This window comes from Micrasema longulum, unplaced genomic scaffold (assembly GCF_059751315.1).
Source record: "Micrasema longulum isolate JH-2025_06_02 unplaced genomic scaffold, ASM5975131v1 h1tg000548l, whole genome shotgun sequence".
NCBI lineage: Eukaryota > Metazoa > Arthropoda > Insecta > Trichoptera > Brachycentridae > Micrasema > Micrasema longulum.
This window is the reverse complement of record NW_028277744.1, coordinates 979558-993556: the sequence shown is the minus strand read 5'-3', so window position 1 is coordinate 993556 and position 13999 is coordinate 979558. Positions and strand designations below refer to the sequence as shown.

The 13999-nt window shown below is 31.6% G+C and overlaps 1 protein-coding gene across 1 annotated transcript; it reads left to right on the top strand.

Moving 5' to 3' along the window:
* The first annotated feature begins 10322 nt into the window (after positions 1-10322).
* On the top strand, positions 10323-11370 carry LOC148280721 (larval cuticle protein A3A-like). Its single transcript, XM_088227936.1, has 2 exons — positions 10323-10363; positions 10733-11370. Exons 1-2 carry the CDS (start codon positions 10352-10354, stop codon positions 11312-11314), a joined length of 594 nt encoding a protein of 197 aa, XP_088084062.1. The 5' UTR covers positions 10323-10351; the 3' UTR covers positions 11315-11370.
* The last annotated feature ends 2629 nt before the right edge of the window (positions 11371-13999 follow it).

The following is a 13999-nucleotide window of genomic DNA, read 5'->3' as shown; positions in this document are numbered from 1 at the left end:
CCTCGTAAGTAAATTGGTTCAGCCAGATGAATCTCACCCACATGATAAAGCTTTCAGCTCTTTTATTTCACAAAAGTCAACAGATGGAAGAGTTGAAGCAAAACAGATGTTGAAATATAAGCAGAATGGTAAATGTTAAACAGTGAGTAAAGTGGCCACTTAAACCAGCCAACGACAGGTCATAAGCCCTGTAAATGTCTAAACTTCTATATTCCCTTCTCAAAAAAGTTTTTCCTCTCTGTTGTAACAAATTTTGATCCAATTTAATAAAGCTAATTCTTAACAATATTTTAAGTGTGTCCAAAGTCTTTATAGACATATAGGTACTGGACGTAACCCTCTGGGTAGTTTATAACAATTGATAGATAATTCATTCATTTTTTTTTTTTGTTTACATCCTTGTATATTTTTTATTACACGTATCACTTTATTTATTGAATTATTTTATTTACATACATAAGTTTATTGTAAATTATTTGAGACATAAGTCTCAACTTCATGGGACTAAAAGTCCTGTGTTGAGATGGGACGAGCAATTAGTTGACACAGACACAAATATACGATCAGAAACATATTTTATTTTTTTTAAACATGTAAATGGCACATCAATATGGTAAACAGTAAACTCAAACATTTGGAAAATCATCAAGGAGTTTCCTACGCAAATCCTTCCCACTAAGGAAAATCCAGTTCTTAACTCTTTTCTTGAAAATAGTTTTTGTCCTATTAGAAAGAGCAATTAGTCATTTTTCTAAATTTGAGATGTACGATCTTGATTTATTTAACGACCCAGCTCTCCGCTTAAAACGGAAGCTGAGTCTCATTTACAATAATAATATTTAGCCTCTTTCAATAATATTTAGACTCTTTTTGAAAAAAAATGATATAAAACAATCACCACATTTCACACAAATGGAGTCATGCGTTAAACATATTCTTGTCAGAAATTGTATTACATATTGTGTTGTGTACGTAATTGTTGCTGTGTTAATAACATCACTGTAATTATAACAATTATACCAACTATGTGCACAACAATAAACTTAAATAAAATAAGAATAAAAAAAATAAAAATAGTTGTTTTTAGATCCCCCTTAGCGAGAATTTATTGATATTTTTCTGTGCTAACCTAAAAAAACGTTTTTTAAAAATATATTAAACATTCCAAAGTATAGAAGTTAATTAGAGTACTCAGGCGTTGTAATAGAAGGCCTACAGCGTTCAATTTGATAAATTCATTTGAGTATGTACCTGCCTACCGATAATCGCTTTTGACACCTGTAGTGAGAACATATTATATTTTGTAAATAATTTAATATCATTAATATTGAATATTGATAATCATATTTGAACAGTTCGTACTCTAGATTTTTGTAATGATTAGCGCTAAAAATATTTTTAAATAATCAGGTCAGTCATTTAACATGACGACATTGAAATTTAGCGGTGGCATTTCTATGGCGTTTTCAAGAACGTTATTTAGTGGGTGTAAATCATAGATCAACTATATCATCGATGTGATTTCTAGGTTAGGTGATAATTATCGTTAGTTTTTAATTTCATAAGATGGTGTTGGGTTTATTATAATATAAATGTATATATTTCAAGTCAAACTATTTTTTTAAATTTATTAAAAAAAACAAAACATAAAATTGAATTCAAATCGTCAATGTTACACTTATGGTCAGTAAAATAATAAAATAACATTAAAAATTTATAGTGAAGCATCAATCAAAATACTTCAATATTCACATTGAGATAAATATAATACATAGAGATAACACTCCATACAAATCCAAACTAAAAATTCGTCCCCAAAGGAAAGGAATGATCAGCAGAGAAAGCAAGTATCGTCACGTCATATCACGTCAACATTGACAAGCAAAAAAAGTAGTACAGTAAAAAGCACTGAGTGTTTACATCGGTCTAATGCAAGTTCTATTCAGTGGGTCGCTTCCTTCCGCATATGAGTCATCTATGTTTATCGTTCCACTATACGCCCGACTAACTGAGCAGGACAGATACAGGAGATAGCTGGTAACATATCAATAAAACGTTATTTTAACATTAAAATAGCTATTTTGAACAAGTATTGATTAGGATAAAAATATTACTAGCCGGTGAAAGGTTATACCATCGCTTTTCCAGATCGATTTGTGAATTTCTGAATTAGAATTTGACATGAACATTTCAACTGTAATCTGAGACATGAAATACTCGTACATATTTTTCATTGCAAAAATATTTAACACTTTTCGGGCCTTACATAAGTATCGATTTATAAAAATCGGATATAAAGTTAAGCTTGAGAATAGTAGTAGAATAATGTTATAAATCGGATATAAAGTTAAGCTTGAGAATAGTGGTAGAATAATGATAATACAGCAAAAAAAAATTATTTTTTTTGGGAAAAAAACAACAGTTTTTACATATATTGTATACAGAAAATAAAAATGTATATAAACGAAAATTGTAAAACGGTCAATAAAAAATTTCCACAGTGGTGTAAGCTATTGGTTAAGTACATTATCGGTATCAAAATAAAAGTAATTAACAATTCAGAAATGTTAGGCTCTTAGAAGTTGCAAATAAAATAAAAATACACATAATAAATAAAATAAAATACATATTACTTATAAATTTTGAAGTCCTGCGGCCTTCTCAATGCGATTCAAGTGATTTTTAATTATTTGTTTAAATAATATCGGAAATGTTATATGTTTATTTGTGTTTTAATCAATTCTGATAAAAAAAGAAACACGAGTAAACTATAGAAGCAGAAGATATATGGATCTCGATTCCAATAAATTCTAAATCAAAACTAAACATTTGCTGTATATATTTACCAGGAGGACCCAAACATGCTAACCTACTTCATAACTTTCTTCAAAAACTAAATATTATTATTCAGAATAGTACATCAAACGACACTTTTTTAATTTTGGGAGATTTTAATCTTCCTGAAATCTCCTGGGTAAAGACTAATAACAATTTATTCCTTCATCCAATTGATTACCGTACACCTTCTGGTTTAGAATTTGCTGATTCCATTAGCTTTCTGGGATTAAATCAATTCAATCATGCTTCTAATCGATTAGGAAGAATTTTGGACCTGGCACTTTGCAATCAAAATATTAGTACTTTATCTGTATGTGATAGTCCACTGGTGACTGAGGATTCGCATCATAAAGCAATTAACATGTCTCTTTCCATAGCTTCTAATAATCCTCTTAACACATCGTCAAAGAAAAAAATTAAAAAATTTCATAATGGTGATTACCAATCTATAAATGAAAAACTTATAACCTACGATTGGAAAACTTTATTTGCTCACAACAATGTGGATGATGCACTTACTGTCTTTTATAATATTATTAATGACCTGATTAATAATTATATTCCCGTGAAGGATGTCTGGGTAAACAAATACCCACCTTGGTATAATCCTGCTATTATTAAAATAAGCAAAGAAAAATTGAAATACCACAAAAAATATAAATTACATAAAAACCCACTTGATTACAATGCATTCTCATTATTACGATCAAGATTAAAACATTTATCTTATATTAGTTATATAAATTATAATAAAAAAATTGAGAGCGAAATTCTTACAGATCCTAAACGTTTTTGGTCATATGTAAAATCTAAAAATACCTCTCATGTTATTCCTAATAAAATTATCTACCTAAACCAAACTGCAAATAATGGAATAGACATATGCAATTTATTTTCCGACTACTTTAAATCCGTTTTTACTCCAAAAACAATACCTATTCTGTTCAATCAAAATAACTCTAATTATGGATCAGCTGATATCCAATATGCGGATATAACCCAAGCAATCGTAAGAAAATTCATTAAGGAACTTGACATAAATAAAGGTAGTGGACCAGACGGGATCCCTCCTATTTTTATTAAAGCGTGCTACCAAAATTTATCTCTCCCACTTTTTATATTATTTAAAAAGTCTCTCCAGGAATGTGTTTTTCCATCTCAATGGAAGAAAGCAAACATCACACCCATATTTAAATCTGGATCAAAAAATGACGCAAACAACTATAGGCCAATTTCAATACTATCGACATTCGCTAAATTATTTGAAAAAATTATTTATGAAAAATTATTCCATGCAGTAAAATCCTATATCTGTCCTCAACAACATGGCTTTTTCTCCGGACGCTCGACCGTTACAAACCTTACTTTATTTACAAATGATATTTTAAACACAATGGAAAGTGGTTTCCAAACTGATGCTATATATACTGACTACAGCAAAGCCTTTGACAAAGTTGACCATTCAGTCTTAACACGCAAACTTTTGGCTATAGGTATACATGGTGATCTTCTGCGCTGGCTGATATCATATATTAGTAATCGATGTCAATCGGTAGTAATTGGTGGGTATAAATCTGACTGGGCAGAAATCTCCTCTGGTGTTCCCCAAGGAAGTCTACTCGGTCCCCTATTATTTCTTATATATATAAATGACATTGATGTTTGCTTTCGTTATTCAAAATTTCTTCTTTATGCCGATGATATGAAAATATACGCTAAAGTTAAATCTCAAGAAGATTGCCTAATGATTCAAGACGATCTTAATCGTCTAACTGACTATTGTATTGAAAATAAACTGTTTTTGAATATAAATAAATGTGTCTGTATTACATTCACAAGGAAAAGAAAAACTCTTAATTTTGATTACAAACTAAACAATAATGTACTAATGAGAAAGCACGAAATTAAAGATCTTGGGATTGTTTTAGACTCAAAACTACTTTTTGAATCGCATATCAATAAAATTACCTCCAAAGCATTGAGCATGTTAGGTTTCATAATTCGAATGAGTAAACACTTTGATAATCCAAAGGCCCTTATTTCATTATATTATACATTTGTCAGAAGCCATTTGGAATACGCCTCTCAGATATGGAATCCCCAGTATGCCATATATATAAGTAGAATAGAAAATATTCAAAACAAATTTATAAAGTACCTTAAATACAAAACCGGTATTTCTTATGTATCTACTCTCACTGCCTCCACCTTCCATGGAATCATTTCTCTACAATACCGCAGAGTGTGTGCGGACCAACTACTGCTTTACAAAATTGTGACAGGAATGGTTGACTGTACAGAGCTGCTTGATTTAATAACAATACATGTGCCAGCCAGGATTTGTAGACGGTACCACCTGTTTCATGTACCAACAAGTAAGACATCGTATGTTAAAAATGCTTTTTTTCGTAGGACTTTTTCAATGTACAATACAAAATTTAAAAATATAGATTATACAAACATCACTCTGTCAGATTTAAAATTTAAACTAAAAATGTGTTATGTAACTTAGTAGACATTATAATAATAAATATGTACATCTCCCCCCCCCCCCCTCCTTATCCTCTCTTCAAGAATTTTTGTCCTTATCCCGCCCAATTTACAGTAACTTAATGTTCTTAAAATTAATATTTAAAAAATCTTTGATTATTGAGTACTTGAAAATAACATTTTTATATGTATAAATTGTTTGTATTTATTTGATATGTAATATATATATTCTTTACTAACTTTGTATACTATGTGGAAATCTGTTATTGGTTCTGAGTTTATACACTATATCTGTTTGTTTACTAAAAATATGTATGTAGAACTGTTGATTTCCCTAATAAAATAAAAATAAAATAAAAATAAAATAAAATAGAATTCGTTTTTAACTTCTCCTCTTCTTCCTAATTTTGTTTTTTTTTTTTTATGGTTTTCTCCGTGTTCTCGATTACACTGACAGTAGTCTCGATTTGACTTTGACGTTTGTTTGTGTTGTTATAAAAGTCACTGCGCACGCGCACATATCAGTGTTGACTGTTTAAAAAAATTAAGCATGAAATAACCTGTGAATTGTTATTTTAGCTAATAAATATTTTTTAAAGAAGCTATATCGGTTATAGATAGTTAAACCGGGTATAGTTATTTCTTAATATAAACCTGGTATGAGGAAATCTAATAAGTAAGGCCCAGTGTTATTTTATAAGTGTAATGTCACAGTAACCCTGTTAGCCGTAAGTTTCACGTTGTTAAAGCTGACTCAATACTCGAATCTTATTTCAGTTTTGCGGAGAATTCTAACGAGTTCACACTACGAGAGGTACGGCACTGCCATGTAGTCTTGGTCGCGTGGGTGATAATTTTCTATTAATTTGCCGTAAGGAAAAAAAGCAGAATACGAATGTAAAATTCAAATAAATGCCCCCTCTTGCATAGCAATAAACTATCAGTAGCCAAGCACCCCTATCAAGTAGTCGGTTGTGAAAAACCAAGAGTGATATCTAGATAATATATAGTACTCCTTTGGATACAGAAAAGATTATTTACGTTTTTTTTTGTTATTCATTAATGAGTTTACCTTTATTCCCCATAAGACACATTATTACACATATTTAAAGAAATTGTTCACTAGGATATCCCGTTTTACATTTTTTTGGTTTATTATGCATTAAAAAAAAAATAGACGAAGAAAATTTTTAACGGTAAATAAACTAGAAAATATTTGAATCTACAAAATATTATAAGCTTTTTTTTTATTTTTACATAAAAGGCAACGCCTGAAAATATTTTTTGATTTGTATTATTATTAATTTTAAGCTAGCAGCTTAAAGCTGATATGCTTAAATCTATTTGAACGAAAGTTAGTTGTTGGCGCACTTAAACTTTTACGAAACAAATCTAGTCCATTTGTGAGCCCATTGAGACTAAACATTGAGATCAGCTCTTGTGGCAGCTTATTCCAACAATCAACAACCCTATTGCTCAGAAAATGCGTCTGTGGATTTAGATTGAATCTCGTTTTCTCTAGCCTGAGACTGTGGCCTCGAAGACGAGCATCTTGTTTAACCTTGAATATGGGATCAAAATTTGGGCAGCTATAGTGACTGTTGAGTACATGTATGTCTCTATCAGACATATTTTTATTACTATTTTTGGACCAGTTGGTTTACTTCAAAGGTTTAGTTTTTTTTTCTTCTAAAAAATATTCCAAAAGTGTATCAATTGTCTGTGCCGTAGAGAGTGGTTAATTTGTGGATTTTTATTTTTCGCATGCGATTTCACTTTGCTTTATATATGGCAACACTGATGATTAAACGTCAAACAAATACAAACACGTGAAACCAAACATGGTGATTTTTATTTAGAAATTTATTGCGACCTTAAACATTACCCAAAACACTTAATTCGGTTGAATCGACCAAATCGTATTAGTCATTTGACGTTTAATCTTCAGTGTGGCCATTTTATGAACAAAAGTGTAGTCTCATTCAAAAAATAATAATCCCTAAATTAACCACTCTCTCGGAGGTAAAGAAGATTCAGAACACCACCCCAGATGTATATTCAGATAAAGAATCAAGAGAGACATATAAATATAATATATAATTAAATAACAGTATATTTAGGTAAACTTAATGCGTGCAAAGGTTTACCTTTATTTTAAAAATCGATTACTTATATTTTTATACAAACATTTAACTAAAATTAAAAAAGATAACCAGGAAATACTGTTAAGGTTTTTGGTAAGAATCTAATTATTATTAATTTTTTTTTTAACTAACACAGTCATAATAATACACAATAAATAATAATAATAATAACAACAAATAACAAGACTAATTATGGGTTTCATATAGGAACAAAATATTAGAAAAACAAAACGTACAGTTCGCTAGGGCTGAAAGGAAGTGGGATGGGAAAATAGGGAAGGAAGAGAAGAAGAAGAAGAAATAGTAAGTAAAACTAAAACAATGAAAAATTTTTTTTTAAATGTACATAAATGTACACATACAATTTCAATTCAATTCGATTCAATTTATTTATTTGAAATATAACATATACATTACAAAAATATATTCAATACGTACATATTATAAAAAAGAAAAAAAATGCACGAAAGAGACTCATGTCAAAGTAGTCGAAGAATCCTGCTCCGGAAAACCCCTTCGGATACATGAAACAGATCAATATCCAGAGCGATGTTGTTCAGCATAGCGGTAGCCCTTCCAGCAGGCATAACCATTGGCAGGTTGGTCCTGAATATCGGAATATGAAACCATCTATGCTGACGCTGTCTTAGGTAATTATCAGGAACATACAAACCAATGCTCATCATAATTTCAGAATTATCGATCATACCGCGCATCAATCGATAAAAATGTGTAGTCAAATACACATTCCTTCTAGTCTCTAAACTGTTGTAGCCAAGCATACCCTGGAGAAACTCGGTCGGGTAGAGCCAAGGGTAATACCCGCACTCTCTCATGTAGAGATATCTCAGAAACTTCTTTTGGATTTTCTCTATCATAAGAGAGTATTTCAGTTCATGTGGCCCCCAAATCACAATATACATACATATACACACACACACATCCATATATACATATATATATACATATATATATATGTATATATACATACATACATACATACATACACATACATATATACACATACATACATACATATACACACATGAATATGTTTATGTCATAAATATAATGTTTACTTCTTGTGGCAGTTGTAAGTTAAATTGTTTTTTTTTTTTAAAAAACCTTAACTTTTATTTTGGATTAAAATCTCATAATTTGTATTGTTTATTTGTTAACATTTTATTTTTAAAAATGAATAACCCGCTAAGACTCTATTTTAGAGGTGCGTTAGCAGGCGATAAGGAGAGTATATGAAAGGAAGTTATGCAAAGTACACCACAACACCCAGGCTTATTGAGAAAAAAATCATTCATGGATTTATTTCTTGCAACTGGCTGGAATCGAACCCACCACGCCAGTTTTACAGTTTCACAGTTAGCTGTCTAACCAACTGCTCCACGGCGCCTGTCTTTTTATATTTTTTTGCCCTATAAAGTAAACACCACCGACGGCGATGTAATTTTACATTGAGGAAAAAAAATGTTATAGACTATCAAAATAAATAAAAATTTAAAAACGAATAAAATAATGTGTTGTATTTTATTTTTTTATATTTTTTGTATTTAAAAAAATAATTATTTCAATAAATGATAAATGTTTTTTTTCTATAAAAATCCACTCATATTTTTTCATGTTATAACTATTTTTCCAAAAAAGAGACTAGCTCTTGAGCTTGGAGAGTGACTTACACTGTTATATTATTATTATAAACACTATGATTTTTTAAAGTTTTGTAAATTTCTAATTACTCTACCAGTGACGTCACAAGTTTTAGTCGGTGAGTTTTGCTTCCCGGAAACAGGAATTCAATCACAACACCCGATCATTGGTTGATTCGGAAGAACTCGTGACGTAGTTCAAAGTAGTTAATTTTTTAATTTTTTGTCAAACATTTTCGAGATACTTCGCGCTACAATTAAATGCTCTTATTTTTACTGGGTGTGAGAAAACATTTTTTGTATTTAATTTGCGACCTCCAAGGTGCAGTAGTCAAGACGCTTGACTCACACACGGAAGGTTCCGGGTTCGATTCCCGGTCAGATCACAAAAAAATAAATGTGATTTTTCTCAAGCCCTGGTGTTCTAGGATGTAAATCACCGCTGTAACTGGCTTGTTGTGGTGCAAAACAAAAATAAAAAACCGTAGCACTAAACTTCTTCATTGTTGATAATTATTATTATTATCAGCCGTCAGAATTGAGAAAATTTGATTGAGGGTGACAGACAAATTGACTGTATATACTTGACTGGTGTCTCTGACGGCGGTCGGGGTATTGAAAGCAGTAAATATAAATTCAAAAAATAAAAATACGCGAACCTTTTGAAAACAAAGGTTTTTTAGAAAAAATAAACAAATTTACCGTTACAGCTAAAAAAAAAAATTTCTTGCAATTTGCGGATCTAAAAAGAGGCCACGAGACCTTTAAAACAGATTCGGGTGCATGTATATCATTTTTATAATTGTTTCTAGCCGATAAGTACACCGGTGTTCATCATTAATTATTCATCAAAATCCTTATTTTTTATTTTAAATATACTAATTTGTAAAAAATAATCCGTACAGGATTTATTCCAAATACCGAAGGTTTTGTGTTACTTAACGTTTAAACGCGTTTAATTCTTTGATCTAGAATGATAAAATGTTAAACGGGATAATAAACATGAATTAAGAAATGACAATAATATTTCTATAAAGTGTTAATGTTGACCTTACGCAATAATTTGGCTGTTAATGAAATGATCGAACTAATTCAGGTTTACGTGTGGACCAAATTGTAACCTCAGACAATAATGCATTGGCTGAGGTTTTGTATAAATACGATCGATTAGAGACTATAAAGCACATTCAGTCGCGTACAGTCAACAAGTCAACTACAATGGCATTCAAGGTACTTTTACTAGAAGTGAAATTATTGTTTTTTTGTTGTAAATATTTTATCGGATCTGGTAGTGAAATATTTGTTTTTTTAAAGTAAATATTTTGCCATAAAATCAGTGCAATTAAATTGCTATGGAAATTTCCAATAATCGAATGATTTTTATGACAATGTCTGTAAAATTTCTTTGTAAAGTTCGACTTTGTTTAGTTTTATCAACTAGAGCCTATGTAGGCATCTTCAGGACTAAAGATACCTATTTAGGTGGTGTTATTTTTTTTTTTATGGATATTTTCATTAAAATCATTGACTATGGAGTTTTATCAAGAAATGTCTATAGTCAAAAATAACATTGTTACAATAATCTGTTTTTATTTTAAGGTTTTATTCTTCGCCGCTTTGGTGGCTGCAGCCAACGCCGGGATCATCGCCCAGCCTAGCTATGGATACTCTGCCCCGTTAGCTTACGCCGCCCCCGTTGCTAAGATCGCCGCCCCCCTGGCTTACGCCGCCCCCGTCGCCAAGTACGCCGCAGTAGAGGAGTACGACTCTCATCCCCAGTACAACTTCGCCTACGATATCCAGGACGGTCTGACCGGTGACTCCAAGAGCCAACACGAGTCTAGGGATGGAGATGTCGTCCATGGATCTTACTCCCTGGTTGATTCCGACGGTTACAAGAGGACCGTTGACTACACCGCCGATGACCACAATGGATTCAACGCCGTTGTCCGTCGCGAACCTTTGGGACACGCCGTGAAGGTTGCCGCTCCCTTGGCTTACGCCGCCCCTGTCGCTAAATACGCCGCTCCTCTGGCGTATGCTGCTCCCGTTGCCAAATACGCCGCTCCTCTGGCTTATGCCGCCCCCGTCGCCAAGTATGCTGCCCCCCTGGCCTACGCTGCCCCAATTGCCAAATATGCCGCTCCCCTCTCCTACGGCGCCCCATCTTATTACCATTAAATCATGAACGACCCTAGCTTAAGACTATTTATTAATAAATTATATTAAACCGCAAACCCATTTGGTTTTTAATGAACTTGAAATCTCACAATAACATTGTCCATGTGATCATTACCCTCAAAATGTTAATTTAATCGTAGAAACAGTTAATATCCTATTTTAATAGATACCTACCTGCACTCTGCATAAAATGATTTGAATGCAAATTGCATTTTTGTTCTAAATTAATGAAATAATATAGATTTCAATTCGCCGTAGACCAGTCAACTTTTGATTATTTCAAGATTATTAACTACATTTTTAGGTTTTTGTATATGATACTACAAATTGAATGATCATATTATAAAGAGTAAAATCAAAAGGAAAAAAATATAAATAAACAAAGGATTTTCTAACGTGGAAATGTTGACGTATTAAAAAAAAGCCTTCTGTATATTTAGGGATGAAAATGATAATTTTTCTCAATCGCAACAAGTCGCTACTGATAACTGCTAATAGAACATGATATAATCATGTGCAGAATAACGTACCTATCTATAACCTGGCGCCGGTAGATTTAACAAATTTATTCTCTAAAAATTGCAGCGAACCTGCCGTGCTGGTGTTGTGTTTGTTAAATACTTCAGATTTAAATTAAAAAATATTTCTTTTTTTTGTTTAGATTTAATAGAGAAATATCACGTTTTTAAACATTTTTAGAGTATAAAAAAAATATATAAAGGGTCTATGAAATACTGTCTCGTTAAAAATAGATTTTTTACTACTTATAAAAATAAGATTTTAGAATTTTTAATTTCCGCAAAAACGGTCATTGCATTGGCCACGCTTCTAATACGTCACGATTCATGTTAATTTTAAACTTTGTTCCCGGCCGCTCAAATTTTTATGGGACATCGTCATGAATCTTGACGTCACAACTGTCGATGCCAAACATGTCGCGTTGTTTTAGTGACATCTTTCCTTATAGTTTCTTTTTGAACGTTATTTACAAAAACATTTCTCCACAATATCCATATTGATTTTAAAAATACGATTAATTATTCTAAATCCATTTCATATATTTTAATTAATATTCATAGTATGTGATATTTCCCTATTAAATAATCGTTTTACGCATTCAGGTTTTTTTTCAGCATATTTTTAAAGTAATTTCAGTCAATGCGTTGATTCTACGAGTATTTATGTATAGCGTCTCTCGATAAAGCATGATCCCCCACGAAGAGTTATTGTATTATGTCTTTTATATTTTAACACACTTAATAATCAATAATCAATTACACAACTTGGAGTTCTTTGGGTTAGATCTTCCTGCATTTCGTAGATCTCTTCTTCTTCCTTCCTTTCTGTCGAGGCACCGTCAGCTGCTGTGCCAATACTTGTCGGGTCATGATCTGATGGATTACTTTGAATTCAAAACTGCAGTCGAGGAAATGATCTGTCACTATCTTATACTGACTCTGTTTGTTAATAGGCAAAACGTTAACATAGTCGAATAATCCTATTTCATTGACTTTATACTCAATCTTTATTTTTACAATATGTGCTTGTAGGTTCAAGACCCTGTCGGTATAAGACTCGGCATAAGACTTGCAATTGTATATTCATTTCGAACCCGATGACATTGTTTAAGCACATTAAGCAATTTCACTTGCACTCGAGCATATCTCTTCAAGAAAAAAGGACTTTTTACAAATCTAAGAAATACCCAAATTCTATTTGTTGGTAGTAAAATAATGTATTCAAAAGGTTTTTTTCCCACACTTCCTCTTCTCAAAATAGATGGCACAGAAATTCCATTCATGACTTCAGTCGAAAGTAGGTATTATCATACATAAGCATTTAGGGTAGCACGTTCAGGTTAACTAAGTTAGTAGTAAATTTTATAGCAGCTTGCACTCACTTCAAATATTGCAGAATTTCTTGCCAATTAATGTTAAGCAAACATTAGTCCAGAGCTTACTTCTTCCAATCCTTGATTGTGCAGATAAATGTTACTGAGATGCTAATTCTGAATTTCTTGATACGTGTAACGATTACAGAATGTTCGAATAGGTTTTATTTTTAATTTTCGCCAATTTGACCACACAACTGAATATCGCACGCAAGTACACTGGCTCAGCATCAGGGATAGAAAAAAAATTCACATTTTTCCACCTTTTCACAATATTTTAAATAATCCTACTTTGCCTGTTTATCTGGGAGAGCTCTTTTAACCTATATCACAGCATGGGCTAACTCTTCGTTCTAGTAACGAGAGAACCCTTTCAATACACCCATTCACTGCTCTAACTTTTTTGCCCCCTTTTTCACAGTAGTAGCTGCTCGATTATGGAATAATCTACCCACTAATGTCAGAGACTCCCTCTTCTTTATTAACATTCAAATCCCGTATGAAATGTCACTTCCTGAATATTTGAGTTTTTCTCTTCTCCTCCTTATTTCCTACCCCTTTGCCCCATCCACTCTTTATCGTAAAGTGTAGATATTTAGTCAATTTTTCTCTCTTAAAAAATATACACGTTGATCAATATTTTGTTTTATAGTGAAAATATTATAATATACCAACAATATGTTCAAAGTTTTGCTTTTTATTTTGCATTGCAGTTTGCTTTTTATTGTTTCTACATGTATATAAAATCTTTTTTTATTTCTTTTAATGTGTTGTGTATTTATAAAATTATTACT